General features: G+C 38.5%; 1 protein-coding gene across 2 annotated transcripts in view; it reads right to left on the bottom strand.

The window, feature by feature from the left end:
• Window positions 1-26684, bottom strand: part of SLC12A2 (solute carrier family 12 member 2) — a 55116-nt gene that overhangs the window by 8446 nt on the left and 19986 nt on the right. The window contains exons 5-21 of one of the 2 annotated variants that reach the window (XM_039566874.1): window positions 26426-26565; window positions 25550-25660; window positions 22489-22597; window positions 21888-22015; window positions 21716-21800; window positions 17583-17737; window positions 12900-13007; window positions 12179-12302; window positions 10891-10992; window positions 9509-9664; window positions 8639-8738; window positions 6889-7000; window positions 4519-4659; window positions 4214-4320; window positions 2351-2430; window positions 938-1075; window positions 252-299 (exon numbers count right to left, since the gene is read on the bottom strand). In XM_039566874.1, the coding sequence (XP_039422808.1) occupies window positions 252-299; window positions 938-1075; window positions 2351-2430; window positions 4214-4320; window positions 4519-4659; window positions 6889-7000; window positions 8639-8738; window positions 9509-9664; window positions 10891-10992; window positions 12179-12302; window positions 12900-13007; window positions 17583-17737; window positions 21716-21800; window positions 21888-22015; window positions 22489-22597; window positions 25550-25660; window positions 26426-26565 (1944 nt within the window). The remainder of the gene's footprint in view (window positions 1-251; window positions 300-937; window positions 1076-2350; window positions 2431-4213; window positions 4321-4518; window positions 4660-6888; window positions 7001-8638; window positions 8739-9508; window positions 9665-10890; window positions 10993-12178; window positions 12303-12899; window positions 13008-17582; window positions 17738-21715; window positions 21801-21887; window positions 22016-22488; window positions 22598-25549; window positions 25661-26425; window positions 26566-26684) is intronic. The other variant, XM_039566875.1, reaches the window with a different exon arrangement.

Here is a 26684-nt window from a genome sequence, read left to right as displayed (position 1 = left end):
GTTTGTTTTTTTTTTTATTCTGACATTTATGCACAATGTAGCAACTTCTTCTGGGAATTTCCACAATGTTGGTTTTTTTTCACGCCTAGTCCCTAAGGGTGAAGCACATTCTAAAGTAGATATGGAGAAACAAACACTGCATGGTTGGTATTTTCCTCTCAGGTACTTAGGTGCAGAAAGAATTACAAAAGGAAAACTGAAATCAACAATGTGAAAGAATGATTTAACACAAAAAGGTGGAAAATGCCTGCCTTTATTCAACAGTGGTTGTGTTGAAGTCTTTCCATCCTCGTCCTCCTCTGGAAGGTTTTTAAAGATATAAAATAAAAAGGTTAATTTCCTTTGTGATATTAATGAAAACAATACAAATGTAAATTAAAAAGAAACAGAAAACAAAGATGTGAAATGAAGTGCATTTTTGCACAGAGAACAGCACACAAATGCAGTCTTACCAAACCCTAGGATTCATTTGTACTTTAAAAAAACATATATACCTCCACTATCCATCTAACTATTAAGGCTTTTGCTTTGTAACAAAAAAGTTGTTTATTGTCATGTCAAAGCATTCTGAATGATGAACAAACCTTCATAAATTTAGCAGCCTTCCAATCACTCGTAACATACAGATGTGGGGCAAAACCCTCAAGCATTTTTTAAAGTCTCTCAAACTCAGAAACAAAGAAAATGTATTTTAAGTCACTCCCCACCACCTGTATTTATATAGGGGACTAGAAACAAATATTTATTTTACATACTGGTAAGCTCTGAACCAAAGTACTGAAGTGATTAGACATCAACATCTATAAAAGCATGACACTTCCACTCCACTAACAGAAAAATCCCTCAACAATCCCTGGGCAAAGAGAGAGAGAAATGGAGGAGGGAATGAGAGAGAGAAGGAGAGGAAACTCAGCTTTTATTGCTAACCAGCAGTTACCTTTGCGTGGAGTGGGAGTTCTTTCACTGGATGATGGAGCAAAAGCTATGGAAGTGTCTGTCTCAGACTTCTTGCTATAATCCACTTTTACTATGACATCCTTGGTGCAGGGAGACTTCTCTTGGGATGATAGCAAATCTTTGTGAAAGCAAAAATATATTAGAAGCCACTAAATTGTTACAAATGGTATCAACAGAGATATGTGATTATACAGTGATGGTTTGCAATTAATTAAACGCTATTGCAACTGTTACACCATGGCAAAGAGGGCAGGAGGGCTTCAGAGCACAAAGAGGCAGCTTCTCTGAGCAGAGCTGTCATTTTCTGTTACCTTCCCAGGTTATGGCTGTTGATTGCATTCCCAGAGTCTAAAAACAGAGCTAGGTAACACTGTGGAACTACAACTGCAAGGCAGGAGGGGGGAAATCACTCAGTGCAATGTTTTCCATTTCTACTTTTAACTCGAAGAGGAAGATGAGCCATAAACATGGCACAGACCAAGTGTGTCTGTCTCACTGCCAAGTCTTTTTTCCAGGTTTGGCTTCTCTGGAGCAGCTGTCAGAGCTGAAGCAAACGCTCAGTCCCCAGTGGGTACAAAGATTCTTCTTACACCTTGGTGTCACATTCCCAGTTTTCTCAGCAGTGTTGTTTCCACACTGCAGGTTCACTCCTTGCCATTTCTCACACTCCTCTGCCCTCCTGCACATGGTGACAGGCTCCCTGACTCTCTCCAAATACTGAAAAACATGGGTTTTTTTCCAGTGAAGGAACCCACTCTTTCAGGGGGATGCCCCTCCTTGTGTCATTCCTGCTCATGGTAGCAGCATTGTAAGGAGCAAGCCACAAAAGAATTACACATTATCACATCAGTAAGCAGCTGTACCAAAGCTCACAAGCTTGGAATTCAACTAAAATGACACCATTCCACTTAAGAACACTACTGACAAAGCATAACCAAATCTTCTACATGGAAAACCTTTCCAAATTTGAGGCAGGCTACTCCGAATCCCTAAATTAGTTTGTGTAGGGGTTGGCAACCCACACCAAACACAATGGCATTCCTGCATTGCGCAATATTTGTTGTGATTTTCCCAATTACTGGGCTTGAGCCCCAAATATTTGATGCCAATGTGCCAGGATCACTAGTTAGTTTCAGCAAAGAGGCAGATATTCTGGAAGCAGCTGTACACAATTTGCAAATACTGAAAGGTGAAACATGCAGAAAACCCAAGTTCTGCTGCTGACCAGGGGTTACTACCTTGCAGTTCAGACTTACTAATTTCACTGAATTTTACTGTACCACAACAGTGGTGTTCTGTTGATTTTTTTATACTGAGTTTTAGTATTTTTAGAATGCAGTTTTACAAGGGAATTACAACAGCAATTCACCAGATGGAACAACATAAGTCATACCTTGGCCTTGAAGGTGAGAAATGTCCAGACCCTCCTGGAGGCGAATGACAACTACACCATACTGAACATCAAAGGCATCACTAAACAAAACCGACAAAATTAGAATATTTTACATCTCCTTCTTTACCAAATGAAAAATGCACCCTCCCTGAACAAATTCCAGCGATTAAGCACTGCCATTGGAAGTCCAACATCATAAATTTGCTTCAGAATGTCAGTTTCAATTCCAAAACATTAACTGCATCTCTAAACTGAACATCGTATTCAGAAAAATAATGTCTAGAAAGGATACCTATTTCCCTCTCCCCACTCTCTCCACTATGTAAACAGTGATTAAACAAAAGCAACATGAATAGGTCACTCAAATTCTGCAGAGATATAAGACACACCAAGAAATATAAAATTTTATCTCCCTCCATCAGAAAAGGGATTTATTTCGAGTAGATCTTTTTGATCTCAGAACTACAGATTTCTGACATCTTTCCAAAACATTTTGGTGTTAAAAACAGCTAAGATGATGTAATTTAGTATCAAATTAGCTATAGGTTAGCTATAATGTGCCTAGTCCCATTACATCTGATAAATTTGGAACTCACTGAATTCAAAAATAGAGGCAGAACTTCATTACTGTAGAAAAGAGCAAAAACCCTGAATAAATTACTGAGTAAAAGGGGAGTAAAATTAGTAACAACCCCACCCCCAAAATATAAGGAAAACATTAACTTAACCAAATTATACAGTTTGTATTAGTCATTAATCACCATCCTTTACATATAAATGCCTCATTCATTACAAACAACCGTAAATCAGAAAACTCCCTCCCATATCATTTCCACAGACAGAAATTCCTCAAGATTTCACTAATTAAAAACTTTCCTTTAGGAGTATTAAGACTAGATTAGAAATGTTTGAAGTATCAATGTATTCTGTAAGTGCAAGAAAAATTGAGGTTGATTTAAGATTTACTGTGTCTATTAGTGAATGTTTTAATTTCATTATTTAATGTGTTAAGATTTTTAGAGATCAGATGTGTTTCTATTGTGTGCTTCAGAAACTTTTAGTTTCCCAGAAATACATTTGACCTGCAGTTATTACCTCCTGAGGTTTCTTTAGGGATGTGGAGAACCACATGACTTGCTGACCTTGACAGATCTTCCTGCAAAAGCCATCCCAAAATAAAATAGGAAAAAAAGAAAAACTAACCAACGTGTTTCCTTATTTTTCCACTGTATTTGGTACTCCTGCTTTTCTCAAAGACCTGCATGAGATGACTTTTTTTTGTCCTTTTCTAATATCTGCCTGTAAACCCCCATCCTCTCTCTCTTAAAAGCGCAGAAAATGAGAAATATGAAGCACAAAGGAAGTGCGTTAACCAGCACTTCAGCTGAACACAAAAGCCTCTGTGTAAGTAAAATAAGCACTGTTTCTTTCCTAGAGTGTTTGGGCAGCAGCACAAGTTACTCTTAAATTTTTCAGCCACAACTGGTCTGCCTTTCAGTACTGCCAAGTTACTCTGGGATTTCCTTTCTCTTCTCCTTTCTGTACTACCTGGGTGTCAGTGCTGTGTATCTTGTGAGTGAAGTCTTTCTTCTCCTTTTCAGACAGTAGCTCTCAAACCTCAGACCTCTGCCACAACTCTTTCTAGATACAGAAGGTTATTATTAAGTTTTCTAATCTGCCTAAACTACAAAGACTTGCTTATTAATTTCCGTATCAGAGAAAAAACCTTAAGTATTGAAGACAGTTGAATGGAAAATCTAGGGCTACCTGAAAGAGACTTCATGTAACTAGGAGCTTTCTTTACTTACTACCAAACATACTAAAATGAAACATAGCAGCTATAACTTCATATTTTCTACTTACTGGAATAAATTGATATAGGTTTCAACATCTCTCATATCACCTTGTCTCCAGTTTTTCTTAAATCCAACAACAAGGGTGTTAGGTCTCATTCTACCCAAACCAGCAGCCTAAGGAGAACAAAAAGTATTTTATAAAATAACATGTTACTGACACAACTAAAGGTCCTATTTTCTGCTTAACAGAATAATAAAGTACTTTTCATCAAAGCTTTAGGATCATTTTGCAAAAGGAACATATTTCAAAGTATAAAGCCACTTCCAATTTTGATGTGCATCTTGAGCACTTTAATTTTTTTTTTTAAATACCTGCATTAAGTATTGCCCTCCATCCCTCAAGTCCTCTGCATGCACTGGTGCATAGAAAGCTTTCATCTTGTTTTTAATTAGCCATCGCTGATACTTAGCCAAATCAGTTGACAGTTCCTTCATGGCCTGCCTCCGAGGACCCTTTCAAAAAAAGGAAATAATAAGAGGGGAGGGAACAAAAATTAAGAACAGGAGTAATGGGAGTAAAAAAGCCCCTCCCACTTTTTTAATGTCACTGCTAGAAACTAATTCAAACTCAGAGAACCTCAAAACATGCTTGCACACTACCAAATACACCCCAAAGCACCAAATACCAGGCATTATCAGCAGCAAAGACTGAAAAACTTTTACCATTTTCAGGAAGGGGGTTGCTTAAACTTTAGCTATCTTGTTCCTGTAGAGCACAACCCTCTTCCCCAGGGGGTGGCACAAGCTTGTCCTCCAAAGCACAACACAGTTTTAAAAGAAAGGGGCTTTGTAAAGAAATATACACAGATGTAGGATGACTTAATATTACGCTTTATGGGAGTATTTGTATCCTGCAGTCAAAGTCACCTCCTCTTTAAACACTTCCTTTATGTTATTTCTGTTAGGATGAATCTTTTGTGTTCCTCCTAGACATCAAAATGCAGAATATAGGACGAGGTATAATCAAGAACAATGCAGCCCAGTTTTTGCAGAAGGACACAGACTCTGACCAAATGGTCAAAGCTACGGAAGAATGAGGTAGTGCCACCCTTCTTGTAAGGAAGTACTTTTAAATAGGGAGGATATGCTCCCAAAAAAATCTTCAGAGGTGCTTTCCTACAAGAAGGATAACACCACCTTATTCTTTTCTGTATAGCCCTACTTTTCAAAGGCAGTCATCACAGATGCAGCATCTTACCTCCCTAGCATTACTTGGTTTGTCCTTTCATATTCACTGAAATACTGTTTATATAGGCAGAAATTAAAAGTTTAAGACAAAATACCTGTATGTGCACTGCATTAACTTGATTTGCTCTCATCTCTTCATTTGATCAGAAGCAAGTCATATTTAGTAAGTGTAGTAAATTTAAACACATTTAAGAGTAATCAGTGTTTTTATTCAAAGTCTTTTAGGTGTTGTCACCAGCACCCTCAGCTCTGTGTCAGCTGCAAACCTGCTGAGGGTGGCCCTGCTCTCCCTGCCCCTGTCACTGTGCAGGTACTGAAGAGGCCAGTGCCAGGACACAGCCCTGAGGGACACCACTTGTCACCAGCCTGCAGCTGGACATGGAGCCATTGACCACGACTCTCTGGCTGTGTCCATCCAGCCAACTCCTCATCCACTGACCCCTCCCACCCTTCAAACCCATGTCTCTCAGATCTGGAGATATGGAAGTCACATGGGACTGTGCTGAAGGCCTTGCAGATGTCTGGGTAGGTGACGTATGTCAGTCCTGGATGACATCTCCCAGTCTCACTTAAATGTTCTTAGTGATGTGACAGAAGTTTGGCCTTAAGATATGAAGCAAAACTACACAATCCCAATGTGTTAAAAAGCATTTACCAATATTTATCAGAGATGCTACAGCCTCTCTGTAGCTAAATGGAAGTTTTGGTACAGATCACTGCTTGACAGCCACCCTACATCTCAATCAACACAACTCATGACAAGCTGATTCTGAAGAAAAGTTACTTGAAAATAGCTTCTTTCCCATCATCACAAAACCACTCTTTAGGTTTGCCACAGAAGACACCAAGTAGTAAGAACTGTTCAAATTATGCCCTTGCAGAACCACCCCCACACACCCTCCTCTGCAAAAACATCCTCACTTGATATTCTGACAAAAATACCCAGGGATACTTAGCAAATTATCAGAGGCTGGTCAGAAAGGGAAGAGGAAACACATGACAATTAAATGAACCCCATAACTGAAGGAATAAAAAGCTACTTGGAAAGTTAAAAGCAATTTATAGCTACTGGCTGAACAGATATTGACTTCCCTGCTCAAGAAGGTTTCTTTTCTCCCAGGCTTTCTAAGAACTCCACATGGGAATCAATCTCCCAATGTTCACTTCAATTAGAAGTAAAACATCCTTCAGTATTTAAACATCAAATGATCAAAGGTATTGATTTTTTACAAATTTTCCCCTGCAGTACACCTAACTGGAATAGTGATGACCCATTCAATAGCAAAACTTACCAGTAAATCTCTTTTTGTATCTTTTAATCTCTAATAACACTTTCATGTACAAAAAAAACCCCAAGCAAATAAACAAATGAAAACTTAAAACATGAACCAGAAACAAAAAGCAAACAGGTTAAAAAAAAAACCAGACCCCAAAGCAGACAAGAGAAAAGCACCACCAAGGTAACTTTATAAAGTAAAGACAGAATACACTTACCATATGCACATGGCCACAGATCATCAAGCCCACATTCTTGGTGAAAGCATGGACAAGGTGAAGCAGAGCTGGACGTGCGTTTGGAGCACCTGTCATAATTAAGCACTGAGGTCTAGAATTATGAGGGGGGAAAAAAAAAAAAGAGTGTAATTAATCTAGAGTTCTGGGGTTTTTTATTAACAGAAAAGTTTCTTTCAAATATTTACCATAACAACATGATCATCACTGCAAGTGTAATAACCTCATCCACTTTTATAAGACTATGTTAAATTAAGAAAAGATCAGTTGTTACCCAACTGTCAGCAGATCTATGACTAATTGCATAAAAATTCAGTAATCCCATTAAATCTGAAAATCTGAACATTTAAAAAGTTCAAGAGCAGATTTTAGGCAAGACTAGGTCTGGGGGATTAAGTTTTTGTCCCCCACTAATAAGTCACATCCCTTGCATTTTGTAGCTTATAGATTCTTCTCTGTCCAGCAGAAATCCTGGAACTGTATGGTCATTTTTACATTACTTTCCTTCAGAAGGCAGAGCCAACCTAGCTCAAGTAAGTCAAAGGCAACTTTTAAATCAATTTTAAAAGAGGAAGTGTCCCAACCTCAGAACTCAGTTCAGGTGGCCAGTTCGTATCATATGAATCCCCTATGGTAATCTGTCTCAATCTCTTTAGCTGCTCCATTTAATTTTCAATGTTGGAATCACAGAATGGAATCAGAGAAGATCACTGAATCTAACCATACACTTAACAGTACTAATTCCACCACTAAACGCTCAGTGCCATGTCTACACATCTTTTAAATACCTCTGGGGATGGTGATTCAACCACTTCCCTGGGCAGCGCCTTCCAATGCCTGAAAATCCTTTGGGTGAAGAAATTTTTCTTCATATTTAATCTAAACCTCCCCTGGCCCAGCCTGAGGCCGTTCCCTCTCTCCTGTCCCTGTTCCCTGGGAGCAGAGCCCGACCCCCCCGGCTGCCCCCTCCTGTCAGGGAGTTGTGCAGAGCCACAAGGTCCCCCCTGAGCCTCCTTTGCTCCAGGCTGAGCCCCTTTCCCAGCTCCCTCAGCCGCTCCTGGGGCTCCAGAGCTTTCCCCAGCTCTGTTCCCTTCCCTGGAGACATTCCAGCCCCTCAGTTTTTTTTCCTGTTGATGATGCAGCTTGATGTAATAGGCAATGTAACACTTGTAAATAAATCACATCAGGGATTTTAATGGCACTTTATGACCTCAGAACGAAGAGCTGCTTCCTAATTAAACTTCCAGTTTTGTGGTATGCACCTACAACAGCCAGCACTTTTTTTTTTAAGTCTGGGAGTGGAAAGCCCATTAATACTTGTATTACTACATTTGTAATTGAGTTTTACTGTCATATTCTTTGAGGCTCTGCTGGTACTTATCACAACTGATTGACACATCCTATTCCAACTGTCTGTACACATGCAATATAGATGTTTTATCTTGTATTTCTGCAGGAAAATCTAATCATTTCCAAGAAAGCCCAGGGGTCAGAACTGGAGTACTTTCCCAACTGACAGGAAATGCCATGGATGCTTTCTTTGAAAACTGTGTTGCTGCCAGGTTCTTCATAACCTCAGAGGATGGCACCTGTATCAAGAATCCCACTCAATCTATAATTCCATTTATTTGGATGAATCCCAGGAGAGGAACACGGACTTAAAGGAAACCCTGACAGCAAACCACGTGACAGCAGCCTAGTGAATACAGAATTTCCTGTCTTTAAGTGTCACCTGAAGTTTTTCACATGATCCTCTACTCCAGAGAGCCGAATGGAATGCTGCAGTGCATTCAGGTAAGTCAAGGCTTGAGTTGACGATCCCCAGTTCACATCTGTTGAAAGATTTGAGGTTCCAATGTGTTGTTTACAGTGGTCCATTGCAAAACTACATGATCACAAAATGAATGCTGGATACCAACTGAAAACACAGATTTAAGCTACACCTTGATACATTTTACACAATGCTAGTCAACAAACCCTACAGCTAAACAGGCTGTTATTAATGTTATTTAAAGATAACGTTTCTGTAGAAGTTTTAGCAAGAAGGGAGAACTGACTTTTTAAATCTCCGCATTTCTAAGACCACAGTAACGTCACAGTCCAAAGAATACCACTTGAAGAAAAACTGCTGTGCTGTTTAGTATCACAGCAAAGAAAAACCTGAATCTCAAAACATTGCCTGAACAAAGTCAGATACCTTCAGTGGAAAACTGGTAGATTAAGTGGATTATTATCTTTTTGAGGATTAAGATTAAGATTAGATTAAGACATTATGATCTTTTTGAGGAAAAGAAAGACCCCACTATCATCTCTTCTTGCTCCCATACACATCTCTTGATAGCCACCATGAATTTACCATTTTCCACATGCACATCTCTTCCAAATTGCATTCAGACATTTATGCCTAAGTGGCATCTTCATAATTTAAGAGGAGGGGGAACAGCAGTGACTATGCAGGCAAAATTCCGTTTAATCTCAACTAAAAAAGCCTGAAACAGAAGTTTAAACTAGTGGTCCAAATTGTTGGGGTTTTTCCCCAGCAAAGCCATCACTTTCTCCCCTCTTTCCCTCCTCCACAACCAAAAGAAGCCCCTGTACATACCTGGTTTCTTGTAAGTGACATAGATGTAAAGCCCAAGCACTATGACATAGGTTAGAAGTGCTGCCCACCAATTAATGACAAACATTACAATGCAGCACAGAATAGCTCCAACAAGAGAAATCCACATATTGTAGTATTTGAAAGCAGGGCGCCAACCTAGTCAAAATAAAATTTTGGAGGATAGAAAAAAGAGGGGGAAAATTAATTTTAACAGCACTACAAGAGAAGGAAGGCACTGTGTCTTTTTCCCTTCCCTGGTATTCTGCATCCATTTCATGTGAATGTCTGAGTTTCAGTGATGTAAAGAATACAGTCTGGCACATTTATGCTTTCAATTTTCCAACACCTTTCAAATGAATTTGCATCTTTCTCACACAGATATGCAAATGTTCCTTATTTTGTCCTCTGAAAGCACAGCTCAGAAGCAAAGTCTGAGGATGCTTGTGCCAGTATGTCTATTGAATCAGGCTGCAGGAACTTTTGGCAATAGCTTGTCTGACATTTGACTTTTCCTTTCAAAGGCACTAAAACATAAATAATCATCTCATACCTCAGTTTCTTATACACTGCTGGTTTTAGTTGTGCATTTTTACTATTTCACATAGAAATTCTCACTACATGAAAACGAAAAGGACAGATATAGCCAAACAGAAATGGATACATTGAAGTTCTGGACTGTCACTGTTTCACAGCCTTACTTACTGCATGTTTTTTCAAAATCATGCACACCCCCACAAACACATCCAAGATTAACAAGTCTATTAAATATAGAGTTATTAAAGTTAGAACTGTTATGCATACTGGCATGCCCATCCTCTTAGAAGAAAAAAACCCCAAAAACTACCCCATTAGTAACTTAAGAAGCTTTTAAGGGAGTTATTCCAGTACAGCTGCACGTGGATTGGGCATGATGTGCATCTGTTCTGCAGGTACCAGGATTTGGCTTATTCCTGTAGTTAGCCAACCTCCCACACTAAAGACTATTTAAATGTGGCAATACCACCAGCAAATCCTGTTTCTTCTGGACTGGAAAATGAAACACATTAACAGAAACTGAAGACAACAAAAGGGTGGTTTGGCAACACCAGATACTGAATTAGCAAGAAAGCTTTCTTCCAGAGTTTCTGAATGAATTCTGAATTATCTTGTGCTCCCTCAGCAAAGATGATAAAATTAGTAGGTTCCAAGCACTACTGAATCACCCAGTTCTCAAAATGTCACACGACCCAAGCATACAATATATTAAGCTTTTAATGCCATGAGAATCAACTATACATTTAATAATTAAAGTAAATCTTCATTTATCTTAATACCTTTTAAACTGCATTTATGCGTAAAGGAATTTCAAGGCTAAACTCCCACCCCTAAAATGCAGTTCCTACCTGGGGATTTTGCAAGAGAAGCATGGAATACAGAGAAGTTAATCAAGGCGTATGAGGCCAAGAAGAAATTAGAAATAATTGGAGCAATGACATTCAGTTCAGCTGCAAAATGAAAATAAAAAAAAAAAAAGGAGGCTGTTATCAAAGGTATCACCCAGTGGCTTTGCAGACTACAGAGTAAAAATTCTGCTATAAAGAACCTTATTTTATGATATACTCTAAGGAATGCAGTTTACCCTTTCTGCTGACACAGCTTTATGTCAATGATGTCCTATTTACTAAGTTATCTTTTAACAGTTAGAAGTGCAGCTTTCAGTTTCAAAAATATAACCACTACCAAGTGTTCTGGAAGCACTACATACTTCTCAAAATCATTGAATGAGAAAATTTAATTCCCAGCAGGGCTTGGATCAAACAGTGCACCAATACACTGGGTTCTGAAGAATGCCAGAATTATTACAGACCAACACCATCACAACAGTGATGCTTGCATCCTCTTTAGTGAGAGGGAAAAACCTGATGGTTTCTCCTTTCCACGAGGCAGCATGGTACAAAACATTTGTATGTGTACTCTCACCATAATAATAATAATAAAAAAAAAAAAGTGATCAAAATGCAGAATGTGCCATCCTAGTCTGCAAGCTTCTAGTTGCAATCAAACTTCTAGTCAGCATGGGTCAGTAGGGACCCCATGTGTGTATCTCTGCCTCAAGCAGATGTGGAAGGAGGACAGAGCAAATTGGGAGAAAAAGTTTCAAGCACTGGCATAGGACTCATGGATGGACACAGCACAATTAGTTTGCCACCTACATAGAATACATGTAATTAATTATCTCTAGACTACCTTCAGCAACAGCAGTGTCAGCACTCATCTCTAGTGTTTGGAACTTAATAGAAAAACACACTTTTAATAATACTGCTTATGCAAGTTTGTATTTTACTGAAGCTGTCTATCACTATTAAAAATCTGAAATAAACTTCTTTGTTTACAAGATGTTAACATTAACAGCTCTATCTCAAGCAAAGGATGTATTTCTATTGACTGATAGTACCTAAACACAGATACCTGTGGGTAAAAAGAGAAGTGCAGTTAAAATTTATTGCAGTTCTTGATAGAGATTTATCTAGAAAACAGGAGGAAGTAAGCCTCAAAATAACCAGATTTAGAATTGCTAGAATTAAGCTGTGCATTAGATCTCTAGGACCCTGTCATCAAGTCCACAGCATGGACTGGAATGCTTTCTAAAGGACAGAAGGCAACTGAGATTTACTAAAATGTCAAACTAACCAATTAATATGAATCCAAGAGCAATTAAAAATGTTAGAATATATCCTCTCAGTGGTTCATTGTTCTTCCCGTAGCCTTTAGCAAACATCTGAAATCCTGGATAAATGTTGTCTTTGCACAAAGCCTAAGGAAAAAAAAAAAAAAAAAATCAAGAGTCAGCATGCATTTTGTTCATGCCATCTTACATTGCATATTATCTTTCTGAACACTTCCTGATAGTTTGTAATCATCATGGACTAACTGTATTCTCAACTGTCTTTGCATCTTGACATTTTGTATTTCCACTATTCTATCCTTCAGTAATGTCTAGCTGCAAGAAGCAGCTTTGCTCTTCTGTAAGTAACTATTTTACTTGACTACTGCCTTACTATCACAAAAAGTCTTTGTTTAGAGACTGTGTTTTCTCAGGAATTGGAAAGTTTGCCCAATACACACAGTTCTCTTTACCAATACAACTGACTCCCCACTCAACTTTTTTTAGCCCAATTAAAGGAGGAGATTCAATTACTAAAAAGAAAGTAAAGCAAAATACACTCAGGAACCATCAAGAAACACTAACAAACTGTTCTCCCATTCTAAACAACAGGTAAATATTAGAACAATCTACTGATGTCATCTGATATGGATCATGATGGAAATATGTCAGAGTCCCCTTCCAAAAATCATGACTCAAAATTAATTTATCAATCTTAAAACATTATGGTTTTCTTCCCTTACTTACCTGGAAGATCTTAGGAGCACTCACAAGAGATGCTAATGCAGATGACAGGGTGGCTGAAAATATACCTGCAGAAATCAGTGGTGCAAATCCTGATACCATGCTCATCACCTGAAAGCAAAATAATTTTTTTTAAATGTGTGAAAAAGTACACTACACAAATGGATGGCATCATTAACTACAGAAACAGAAAAAAAATAGTATGTACTCTTCACTTAAAAACTGTCTGAATACCATGCATTCACATAAACGAATGAACTAGAGACAGATCAGGGGATACAAATGCATCCTGATTTCAGGACAAGAGATGGTGGCTTTTCACACAACATATTATCCAGCCCTGTGATTCAAAGGCCAAACATCTTCATGGGCTCATAAGAAGATTGGAGGTAAGTAATGGAAGAAAAATAGTTTGGGATTTGCTACATGTTTCAACTAGCCTATTGCTGATTTAATGTGGTCTCAGATAACTCAAGTGATAAAACAAGTGAAACTAGAGAACATCTTGGGAACGTTTATTGTCTTTTCTCAAAATCTCCATCATTTTAAGTTAGGCTTTTTTTCCCATTCAAAACCACAAGGTCAAGATAAACTTGCTTCCTATCTCCCCAAGATCAAATCCCAGCACATTTGTAATCTCAGTGATAGAAATCAAATATGCAGACCTTGGTAAACTGGATGAGTAACAAGCTAGTACCTTCCAGTACCTTAAGATGCCTTACAAGAAGGAGAGAGCTTATAAAAAGTGAGTGGCATCCCTGTCTTTGGCATGTGGATTGGAATAAGATCTTCCTTAAGGTCCCTTTCAACCTAAACCATTCTATGATTCTCCTATTCTACTGATTATTTCTGTAGTTGCATCCAGCTGTGACGTGAATTAGGATACACAGCTGTGTATTTAAAAAACATTCATGGTTTAATATAATACTTTTCTTTATGAAACAAAAGCCAAAGTTGCTTTAAGACAGCCAGGGCTGAAGAATTTTATACCATCTTGAAAAAGCTTATGTTTTCAGTCAACAGACCAAACCCAGCAAGGTGCTTTTCAAGCAAAATGTGGTTCTGCATCATTTGCACTGGTTACTTGCCCTTTTCACCCTAGCAATCTCATTGAAATTAATCAGGGGAGTGACTGAATGAAGGCATGAAAAAAACATTCAGAAGTGTCCCATTTTGAAGTTATTGTCACCTGAAATTGCAAAATCTGCTGTCTAAATAAACCTTACTAGGTCAGACGTTCTCAGACACAATGTGTAGGTGACTGATGAAGTTTTATTCACATTCCTAGGGCTAAACTCATGGTAAAACTTAGTGGATTTCTGCAGATCAGACCGACAAAGAAACTGCTGGGCCTCTCAGTCAGCTGTGTACTACATCAAGTTTCACTGGTCAGTTCAAGGCATGCCTTGTTTAAAAAAACAAATTTAATAAATGAAGGCTCCAAAAGATGAGAGTAAAGTATCTGTCAGAGTAGTGTAATGAATGAAGGAGTGAATTTCCTGACGCCTACTTGTAGTTGTTAACAAAAAAAGGCATGCCAGGCCTATAATCATAAAGGAGTAAAACTAACAACACATCTATTAAGCAATCCCTCCTGTGCCCCAGTTTATTTTAATTTTATAAGCAACAGAAGAAGGTTGCAGTTTCAAATGACAATTTCTAATAGCCCTACATTATATTATAGAAGAAAACTTAAGGGTGTAAATGCTTTACTATTATTGTAGAAAGAAACTTTTGCTATAGCAACATAGTAACAAGTGCAGAATAATTTTTATAGAAGCAGTATGTAAATTTTCTTCCCTGCAAGGATGGCTTAATCAATCTTCCCTGGTTGCAGACAGAATCTGTGTACAAGTCTCCATCACTTTTCTTCCTGTCCAATGTAAAACATTTTTATTTTGATGCCTTCACTTTACTACACTTGCCTCAACTTGCTGTTTCTTCTTGCAATCTACTCATATTTTTTATTTTCTTTCTAGGTTCTGTCCAAGGTCTCCAATTATGTACACACTCTATTTTTGACTATTACACGATTGTTTTATAAATTTGAGAGATATCCCAGCAAAGTGTATGCACAGGCAACACCACAGATAAGGTTGAGCAAAGCTCTGTATGTCTTTAATTTTTTAAACAGCTCTTTTGTACAGCCTGATACACCAATTTTCAGATATTTCTCTAACAGTACAATAGGAAAGTTGGAAGAAAATCCTCCAGTGTTAATTAGAAACCCAGAAACATTTTAAAAGCTAGCAAATTATGCCCTAGGTTAAGAGACTTTATGAAGCTCCTCTAATGTAGGAGAATACAGGGGGAACCAGATTCAGCAGAAACAGTGTGCCATGGTGTTAAACTCCCCTCCCCTCCCACCCCCAATACAATCCAAACCTCTTGACCATAAAACAAGGAGCCCACAAAGGCAGCTACCACAGCACTGAAATTTTGATCCCTGGAAGATCATGCAGAACTGTACGGGCAGAATGGCCCAGCTGCCACTGGTGTGGTGACACAGACATCCAGGTCCTGCTGGTAAGGGCCTCATTATGTTTGCCTGGCACTTACAGTTAAGGCAGTCTCTTAAATTTCAAACATTTGGGAACATGAAATTTTGGCTATTTAGTTCCTTGGTCCAGCACTGTGGAGCAAAACAAAAATGCTGTATTGAAAAAACTGAGTTCCATGCTACTTTCAGCTTTCATCCAAAGTTGCAAAAAGCCCTGCATTTTAATTACCTAAAGCTGTAACTTTTTCCTGGGAAGCTCTCGGCTGAGGCTATAGAGCCCAAACCACATTTTTGAAGTTACTCTTTTACCAGGTGACAGCCTGGGCATAGCATAACCACTGACACTAAACAGAAATATCAGACGCCTGTGAGGACCTGTAATTCACTGACTGTAACAGAAACTAAAGATGGTCTTTCTAGGCAAGTGTGACCAAGCCTGTCTCACCAGCTGTCCTCATCTGAAGTTTCTCATCTAAGATTTCCACAGGTAAACCAATTATTGCTGCCCAAACACACCCAAACCCTGGGCTGCCTCAGCAGGAACTTCAGATCAGTTCTTAGCCAGAAGAACTGAGTGCAGCACAGTGTCCTAAAGTGGTAAAGTCATTAAGCTGTGCACACAAACTGGCACTTTCTGCCCGAAACTTGCCTGTTTACAAGCTGTAAGAGAAATACAACAATCTCCCCTCACCTTAGGGATTAATTTTAGTTTGTGCAGTATTTGTTCTCAGTTATTTACCACACAGAAAATAGGTGTTTGAGCTTGAGGTGCACAAGCTCTCTCCTTACAGCTAACACTCACAGATACAGAGTTGAGAGCAGTTCGGTTATGAAATGGACAAGTCTCTCATTAGATAAACAGCCTCTCACACAAACATTTTCCTTCTGACATCTTCTGAGGAGACAGAATCAGACTCTTCGCAGAGATGCACAGCAAAAGCTGTGAGGATGAGAGAAAAAACAGCAAGAGTGTTTTTCTAATACCCAGGTCCCACTGGGTATTAGAAAAACGAAATTTCACAGAGAAGGTTTTCAAAACTCCAACAAAGCAGGGGGGTGTGAGGGGCACTGCGTTCTCAGTGCTGCCTCTGGCCTTAAAAGTGACCTTTCCTCATTGCCACCAACTCATTTTTCCACAGAGAGAAGCAAGAATAACTTGGGAGGCAAAAATACTCAGTAAGAAGTACAAGTAACATTTATGTTAAGAACCTTCCAAAGTCATGACTTACAAAGACACCATCAGAGGACACCATTTACAGGCTATTCACAGCTGTACATCTGACAGTATGTTGGTTCTTTTCAGCTTGAACGATGCAAGTCATTGGATTTTGCAAATTTGTCAATCCCACAAGAGCAATTCCGACTTTCTCCAAACACGAACAAAAATAACATCACATAAGATACTCAAATTATTCCACTATAAAACTTGCATTAGTGGATTTCAGCTCAATCTCTAGCCCACTTTTTGTGCTGAATTGTATTAGAACAACTTTGGGCAAAGATGGGACTACCACAAACCAAGCTGAAAGTAATGGGCAGTAAGTACATTTTCCTCAGATTCTTTCAAACCCTTACGAGTAGTTCATGGACAGCCCCAGTTGGCTGTGGTGAAAGACTAAGAATTACCCCTTAACTTGTGGAGGATTTTTAAATACAGTAACATCATGTTTAATGAAAATTCATGACCTTACATTAAAGAGGATGCTGTGATAAATACATAAAACAGTCTGAAAAAGTCAGTGTTTTCTAAAAAACTTAAGAACTTAGCAAGCAAATTACTGACAGAGGCTACATATGATTACTCAGCATCATTATTGAAAAATGAGTACATCTACCCCCACCAGTGAAAGCTGCAGCACCACCACCTGATCTAAGCAGTTGACTCAGAAAAAGAGTAAATGTTTATATCATTTGTGTATGAACACCTAAGTGTTTTCAACAATCTTCTGCATACCTGCTAGAGTGTACCCCACACCTGTTCCAGATAAAACTTGTATTTATGGAGATGAGTATATGTAGCCTATGAGTTTTCCTAATACGAAATTAAAAAAGCCCAAAACAACAAATCCAAGGAAGAAACAAACAAATACCCCAAAACAACAACCAAAAAACAACCCCCAAAACACCAAATCAGCCAAAAATCCTGAGCATAAAAGAATATACCGATTAAGGAGAAGGTCTTGTACCTGGAAATTGTTCATCAGCCCATAGTGACACCCTGCTGGAGACTGACAGGATGAGAAATCATAGTTTAGTTTGCAGGCTGCAGCTGTGCAATTTGTCAGCTCGGTGACAATGGTGTCATTAACGTTCCCTGTGGCATCTCGAACTACACAGGAACCTACAGTGGACACAACAATAAAAAAAGGGCATTAACAAACTGAACCTCAAGGACATGGGTTAATTCATTCTTATGTAATCATAATCTCACAGAGGAACATTAAAATACAGCATTTAATTTTTTAACACACTGAAGTACTAAGTCTATCTTCAATATGAAGAACAAATACAAAACAACTGCTCCCTTGACTGAAATAATCTTTAGTTTTTTAATAAAACTGAGTGTAGGAAGAAGTATAAAGCTCTAGCACAGAGAAAAATTATGTCAGTAGACTTGCAAAAGTTTAAGAGCCCAATTTTAGCTTAACATACTATTTCTCTGATATGTGAGTTTCCACACAGCTCCTGAATTGAAGTTAGTATTATGGAACACCACTTGATTTGACAAGACTGGCACAGGGTGCCCAGAGAAGCTGTGGCTGCCCCTGGATCCCTGGAAGTGTCCAGGGCAAGGTTGGAGCAACCTGGGATAGTGGAAGGTGTCCCTGCCCATGGCAGGGGATGGAACTGGATGATCTTCAAGGTCCCTTCCAACCCAAGTTGTTTTATGGTTTTATGACTTTATACTTTCTCTTTTGGTCAATTTTCCTAGAGGAGTGCAGATTTGTTTTGTATGTAAAGATTATGTTGCAGTTGGCTTCTTTTTCCTAGTCACTATGGCTCAGACATTTAAAAAATGTAAATTCTCATGAAAGCCTGTTGCCATTTCCCAATGTTTAAATAAGCCATCTCCTATGTGACCATGCTATTTTTAAGTTGGTTTCTTGGTGAAAAACAGATACACAGTACCATTTCTTCCACATTTGTTTATAATTATCACCTTAACTACTGTCACCAGTTCATCTACGATTACTTTTAATTTTACTGGTCAAGAAAACGCTGGAGAAACAGCATTTCAGCTTGTTAGTACTAAGAAAAACTAAAGAGGACTAAAAGGCCATTAAGTCCTTCATGTCAAGAGGGTTTTGCCTCATATATGACAAAAAGTAGATCAGATTAAGTATTATTTAACGTTCTGTGGTTTAATAGCAGAGGTAATCAAACTGTTTGAACACCAGGAAATACTTCCAGGAACTGGAACTAAACAAGGAGTGGGGAAAAGTCTACAGAGTCAATAAAATTCCCTTTAATCTTTTAGGAACTTGAATGACAAGAGGTGCCTTGCAGCAGAACCTCATGACAGCTAAGGACCTAAATTAATTGCAAAGCAAGGAAGAAGGCAGAGATCTGCTGCAAGTTTAAGTTTATTCAGTAATATTCCTAGGCATCCATATAAGTTGTCTCTCTTCCATCAGGAAAATTAATTCCTAATTACCTACACCATATTTAGATTTTTCTAAGCCATGCGAATTTGATTACAGCCCACAGCAACGCCTGGTCCCAGTAGGTGGACATTAATTAATCCTTTCACTCCTCATTTCTCTTTTTAGTTACTTATTATGCCCAGTTGGTTAAATTACAGTAAGAGCTTCCTACACTAAGTACCTGTCTTATGGTTTTCTTGTGAGTATGTGGAGGATCTGAGGTTTTTTACTGTTTTCTTGTTTAACTGGGATTAAAAGTAAGAGGAAAATGTTTCTCCTCCTCCACTACACAAGTATTCGCCCCAGCCACTCAAGCAGTATATAATGGATTTGACAACACACTTCTCAGCTGAACTATTTGTAAATACCATTTTGTTGGTGACATTGCGGTGGCAGGCCCAGTATTGAATAAAATACCTACAGTGCACTATCACAGCCCTCCTCTTCTTCATTTTTGTCAAAGTTCAGATCCAAATGGTTAGCAGAACTTTCACATGCAGAGTCAAGTATGACAGAAAGGAACAAACTGAATGTGGGCCTGACTATGAGAACAGAGCTGGGCAGGCTCTGTTCTCAGCAGAAGACACTAGATATAAATAAGTCTGGACACTTTCTGTAACATTCATTCAGAAAAGTTTCATTTATTTATATGATTCTGGCAGCACTTTACCCTAAAAGTCTCTAGGTCTTCCTTCCTGTGAAAACAGGATTTCACCTTTTCACAGGCATTTATAAGCATGTTCCTGCCAAAGTCAAATAGAGCTTTGCCATCCTTTAAGCCTGGGAAGGTTTACAGACATCGCTATCAAGGGATCTTCTTAACTACATGAATTCCAGAGATACTACAGCCCTTCAGACTGCAGTTCAGAGTGTTTAATTTTACAAGTGCTGTAAGCACCTACAGTACGACTCTTGTTAATTAGTTTTACTTTCATAACTACAGGAAGCAGGTCTTAATGTTACTCAGAACTTTGGCTTTTTTTTTACTAGGGCTTCCCTTGTTTTTAAAGCAATAAATGATGTTCTTTGAAATGTATCTTTCAAGATTTTGCATGCAAATTTGCCTGTGAAATCTGCCTCCTCATGCCTCCTGCATGTCTGCATTAGTCCTTTGCTAAATTACGAAACTGCATACCTACTTCTCACAGTTATCTGTTTGAAATAGCTGCCTGGCTCCAGCAGCAGGAGGAGTAATTACTATAGAGCATACAAATAGTCAATTAAATTCAGAACATCTTCTTCCTCTTCAGATATGACTACTCTGCAAAATTTAGTAGCCCCTCAAATCTTTAGTGACTTGCTTACCACTCCTCTGGGAAAGGAATAGAAGTATTTGTATTTGTCCAATATTCCTAATCCAATGCCTCAAAAGGAGCTAAATTTCATGCAATCTCTGACTCCTGCTGCCTTTTTTTAAGTAGCACAATTCAAAGCATAAGTCAGTACAAAGCAGGACTTTTCTGATGAATCAAACGATTTCACGTCCGGGTGGTTTTGCAAACTGCTTCTTTTGTCAGTTTTTATATTGCATTTTTCATGTCTGGAAGCTGATCAAAGTATTCCATTAGCAAGTGAGTATTAACATTAATTTTAGTCTTGTGTGGGTTGAGGTTCCAAACGATTCAAATTTGGTAGCAAGAGGTCTATGCAGTCAATCTAATTAGGAAATGAGTGTAGCTCATTATGCTGCACAAAGCACAATGACTACAGAGCAGCTATTTGGCAGAGCTACACTCCCATGTTAGCCAACAGAGGCAGACTAGCAAGATTGGTATCTTTGGAAAGGAAGTATCATTAGTGGTAAGATCAATGGTACTCTCATAAATGAGAATTTCATTCAAAAGGCACCACAGCTATTATAAAACTAGGTCTTTAAGAAAAAATATTGCCATCAGAAACTAGTTTATGTGATGTGAGTAAAAAATATTTCCAATCACAGGCAAGAAATATGCAGGATACCATTACAATCCTGTACTCTTAAGGTTGCTAGAATTATTTTATGGGTGGGAAAAATGTGGTTAACCACTGGTACTCTACAGCAAAACTGGTATCAACCCCAGGGCAACTTCTATGGAACATTTCAAACAACTGTGGGGTGAGAAAGACTGGGAAGAGAAGACTCAGATCAGTCTGTGATTATTTCTCCTCTTTACACAAGAACATGACACTTCCAAAAGTGGGCTGGCACTTCTTGGTCTCCTCCCTCAACTGGGGAATTACTGCTCAAGCATCCTCACCATGGTGCTGTCTAATCATCCCACAGTTCACTTCAGGTAAGTGGCTGATTAATAATCCTCAAAACAATACACGTTTTTTCAGTAAGTACTTCCTGAAAACATGCTTTTCTAATCCAGGGATTATCCCACTGGTAAACTGTAAATCCTTCAACATAAATAACCACAACAAATGAGGAAATACCCGTAAGAAGTCTTTTGTCATCTCTAGTCTGAAGCAGTCACTTTTCTTAAAAAAGCATCAGTCATTCCAGGAAATTTTAAAACCACCTGAAAACTGAATCTCCCAACAGTAAAAACCAGAAACCTTTGGCTATAACTTTCCCATGCAGGAAAGTCAATTACATAATGACTTTAACATAACAAATTACATAAAACTGTATCAAAATACATCCTCAGAACGAACGTGAAAGGATAAAGTTAAAAACATTCTCTATTTACCTACAGATACTGCAATTCCTACGTAAACCAATGTAGTGATTAAGATGGCCAACAGCGTTCCTTTAGGTATGGCTGACTGAGGATCCTGAAAGAAAAACGTCAGTGGACAGTGATGACAGAGGTCAATGTACACTCAAGTGGTCATGAAGAGTATTTTTAATTCACTACTTACCGCAAGGTCCCCTGAGATATTTGCACCAGCAAGTATGCCAGTTGCAGCAGGGAAGAAAATAGCAAATACAGAAAAGAAAGTTTCCTCTTGTCGGAAATCTGGTCCAAAATTCTCCATGAATATTTCGGCTGCAGGAGAAGATTTAAGTCCATCAATATTCACATGGAAGCTAAAGTATTAACCCATTCCAGCCACTACTAGACCAGTTAAAAAAGCTGACAGTCACAGCACCTTCTTAAAACTAAGTGTAGAACATTTAAGCCCTAAGTCATCACTTCAACTCGAAGTAAAAGTCAACACACTAAACTTAAGCAGATTTAAAGGTAGAAAAAATACTTACAGTATTACATCCAGCTTTTTAAAATTTAATATACTCAATATTAAGCAAGTAGGATCAAGTTTTGACCCAACAGCTTTAAGGGACAAAACCACAGAATTTTGAAAAAAATCAGGAAAAAAAGTCCTGAATCAATTATATATATATATATTATAATCATAGTTGGATAGGACTACAAGATATATTAGATGTTTAATTTACTTCTAACAGCCTATTTTGCAAAAAAAGGAATTGTTTACCATACTGTAAACTGTTCCAACATACCTTTATAACCAAAGAACCCTTTGGGCTTCTTGCTGTCCAGAGGAATAAATGTTCCTATGACAAAGTCTCCAATAGCAAGTATGAGGATCACCAGCAGGACTATCTGTGCCTGAAACACAGTGATTGCTGTCAGACAGGAGAACTTGTTCTTTGCACAGCATCAAGTGTTGTGCTATAAAATAGAAATGTTCACTTGATTCCAAATTCAGCTTAGCCTTCTCAGCATATTTTCCGCAAATAAATGAGGAAAGCTGGAGAGAACTTGCACAACGATTTTTAATTAAGAAATAGGGATAATTTCCAAGTTTTATGCCTAATCAAAAAAGTTTATTATCACCAAATGCCTCAAAATTATACTACTAAAGACAAAATGCTTAAAAGGACTAATTTTTCTATATATAAGTTGTCCAGAAGGAATGCATTTGAGTAGATGCAAGAAATTCACATGAAAATAGTCAAATGCAACACAAATGCTACTACTGCATTACTACCAATGGTCATACTTTGTCTTACACTTTACTATGTGCTATTTACTAAAAATTTTATTACATACAGAATCAAACAGCTTTTGTTTCCTATTTTATGCAAGGAACTAGGTTATTTTGCTACATTCTCATGTCCTCAACCCTTACTTATGAAATTAAATTTCAAACTACAACAATTACTTGTTAGTTCCTAGTTTTGAGAATTCTTTTTTTACAACCTAGAACTTCAGTCACTTTTCCACAGAACTACTGTAAGCCCTACAAGTTGAACAAGAAGTACTGTAAACCATCCAACACCTCAACAGTGTGAATAAAGATAAATCTAGGCATTGTACGTGTGGTTCAGGTCTTCCGTTTAAATAAGCAATCACATTGCCGTTATCTTTTGGGTTATTTGATTCCTTAGAAAGGAATGCCAGTTGCTAGGGGGAAGCTATTCACAGACCTTTTTTAGGCCCAGGATCAGAAGTTAATATGCAATTATCACTGTGGAATTGTTGATGCCTACAAAAGAAAGTTTTCAGTTCACACAGCCTCTCAAGAAAACAGGGCAGAACAGTGATAAACAGAGTGAAATGGCCTGGAGCAGATTTAGAAGTCCACGTGAAGAAAACAGTTCTTGCCTTGTATTTACATCTTTGTAAAGCCTCAAGAATAGGTGAAAGGTGTAAGGATACAGCTGGGTGGTTACAGAAGTCTTCAGTCAGAGAATTCCACAAGAAGTTACCAGAGAGCAATTGCCATAAGTGGATTTTTCCAGTAACTAACCTAGGCTTCTCCCTGAAGCTAGGGATGTTTACTCAATATTTTACCTAAATTCCAAAGTCTGAAAGAATGGGCTTCTAAGACTTCAACACAAGGAGCTGAGCTGTAAAACCACAAACTCTGAAAAGCCATTTTTTAAAGGCAACTTCCCTGGAATCAATCCCAGTCTCTCTTCACTTTTAGATTTATTTCAAAGGCATTATTGTAGATTCCCCTGCTCCATCTTCCACAGCTAAGGCATAGGAGAACACCACAGATCAAGATGGAGACATCAGTGTTTTGCTGTGCTGAGTTGTATGTCAGCCTGCATGAAATGCTTGTTTGACAGGTTGAGTTGCCTTCTCATTGCTCTCACCTGCCTCCTTCCATGATGGACAAACCAAGCCTTGACTTTTGCACTAAGGACATGACTTTTGAAAGCTACCCCTAATAAGGATGACACTGCAGTAACACCACAATTCAGGTCTGATATAGAAACATTAAACAGGGGTATTTCCATGCAAACTATTGTTATATTGCTTGTGCTACACAACAAACCCAAGATACTTCTTGTGACTTCAAGTGGCAGTAGCCAGAGAATTAATAACAAATAATCCTTTCAAAGCAGTTCAGAATAAGGAAGTCAGCATTGTTCGCCATTGGGTGTATAAAGACACCATCCAAATTCAAGTTACAGACAGTGAAAGACTACTTGAAAAAGTAAACAGTTTTTACAGAAGTTCAATTTAAAAGCACATGCCAAAGTCAATTTCTGTAAGTTTCTTTTCTCCCCACTGGTCAAAGTAATGCACTCGATCTTCACTCAGTTCTTCTAGGATCCCCGTTTCTTGGAAGCAACTATGATAAAAAACCCTCTCATTTTGATTATAAATACCATCATCTTGATGCAGGAGCACAGAAACTTACAATACTTCACGGAGAGGTTCCTTCAGCTGCCTCTCAGTGCAGAAAATAGGAGCTATTGTGAAATAAGTATCAGTCAGGAAGGAAGCCCCAGTTAAAGGCTCTTCTCAATTCTTTGAGTAGATTACAGACAGATATTCAGAAAAAGCCTACAGGGTGCAGGAAACAGCAAGCTACACTGCCTACTAAGGCCAAGCAGAAAACTGGTAAGGCAGCTTCTGTATTAAGGTACTCTGAGATCTCTTCAGTGTTTGCTTCCACAATCAGAGCTGACCTAAGACCGTGCAGCCACAAGAAGACAAGGGAAGGAGATTTTCCATCCCACACATTCATCACCACCCCCATTCAAAACACTTCTCCATGCTGGCTCTAGTGAATGCATCCCACAGTTTGGCTGTTTCCAGGTGAAAACCAAAACAGAAGAGAAGAGAAGGGAACAATACTGGGTTTGAGCTAGCAGAAACTACACAGCTCTCAGTTGGCTTTGGGACCAGCCCTGTGTTTTTCATCCACAGAACTTGCCTAAAGGTCATAGTAAGGCAAAATTCCCATGCTGAAGTTCTTACCTTCTCCTCTGATGTAACTGCCCATAAGAGGGAAATACCATTAACCTGACAATTAAGAGTCATCTATTTGTCATTAAGAGTAGATTATGCTGGAGTGTAGGTTCTCATAGATGCTTAAGCTTCCAGCGAAGGGAAGTGGTTAAAGATGTGAAATGCCGTTCAGACCTGCACATGCTAGTGCCAGTCTCAATAGTTATTGCATAAAAATCAACTGACTTGTAACATGCCACCATGCAGAATTGAATACACTAAACAGACTAAAAATAAATCAGACAGCTAAGGTACAAAAATGGGATCAAAATTATGAAGCAGAGAATAAAAGAGAAGATGGGAGTTCCTTACTTTTGCTTCCCACTCCATTCCTGCAATGGAAATGCCCAGCAGTATAACCACGGTGATAGCCCCTATAATTCTGATATCATTCATTTCATCGATCATCAACGTTCCATTTTCCTAACACAACAAACAAAAAAATGCACAGTCATATACTTCATCAGGTAAATACCTTCCCTATCAAAGAACAGCATTTTATTTACTGTAATTTATTAGTAGTTAGCCCGCAGACCACAAATTTACTAAATGTAAATTCCATTTAAGGATACAAGCAATTTGGGGCTTTGCCTTGTTTTTAAATCCATGAATCTTCCAAATGTAAATGATCAGGGTTGTTCAGCCTGGAGAAAAGAGAGCTTCAGGGAGATCTTACTGCGACCATTTAGTATTTAAAGGGGGCTTAGAAGAAAGACAGGGACAGACTTTTGGATCAGGCTTGTGGTGACAGAATAAGGAACAATGGCTTTAAACTAAAAAATGGCAGATTTAGACTAGAGGCAAGAAGAAACATTTTACAGTGAGGGTGGTAAGGCCCTGGCACAGGTGTACCCAAGAAGATGTAGCTGCCCCATCCCTGGAAATGTCCAAGGCCAGGTTGGATGGGGCTTGGAACAACCTGGGATAGTGGAAGGTGTCCCTGCCCATGGCAGGGGGGTGGTACTGGGTCGTCTTTAGGGTCCATTTCAACCCAAACCATTCTGTGATTCTGCCTGGATGGGAGATGGACTAGGTGACCTTTAAATGTCTCTTCCAAACCACACCATTTTATGATTAGATGAATAAAAAACCAGACATCATCTCTACCTTTATCTATAAAGTATATACTTTACATACTCAAACTTTATATATTAAGTATAATCAATATAAGCACTATCATCCATGTACCTTCAGTAGCTCAACAACTGTCTCTGCAAAGCCAACAACATACATTGCTACTGCCACAGCATTGGCAAATGCAAAAATCAGACCTATGGCACCACCAAACTCTGGCCCCAGACTTCTGGAAATTAAGTAATATGCTCCTCCTGAAAGAAAAAAAAATACAAATGACAAATAAGTCCTCTACATGACAGAGCCTAAAACAGTCATCAGCAATTTAACACTTACATGAGACAGAATCTACTCACTCTTTACTGCCTGATGT

Source organism: Corvus cornix, chromosome Z (genome assembly GCF_000738735.6).
Source record: "Corvus cornix cornix isolate S_Up_H32 chromosome Z, ASM73873v5, whole genome shotgun sequence".
In the NCBI taxonomy this organism is placed as follows: domain Eukaryota; kingdom Metazoa; phylum Chordata; class Aves; order Passeriformes; family Corvidae; genus Corvus; species Corvus cornix.
Note: the sequence above shows the minus strand (reverse complement) of the source record. Positions and strands in the feature narration are given on the sequence as shown.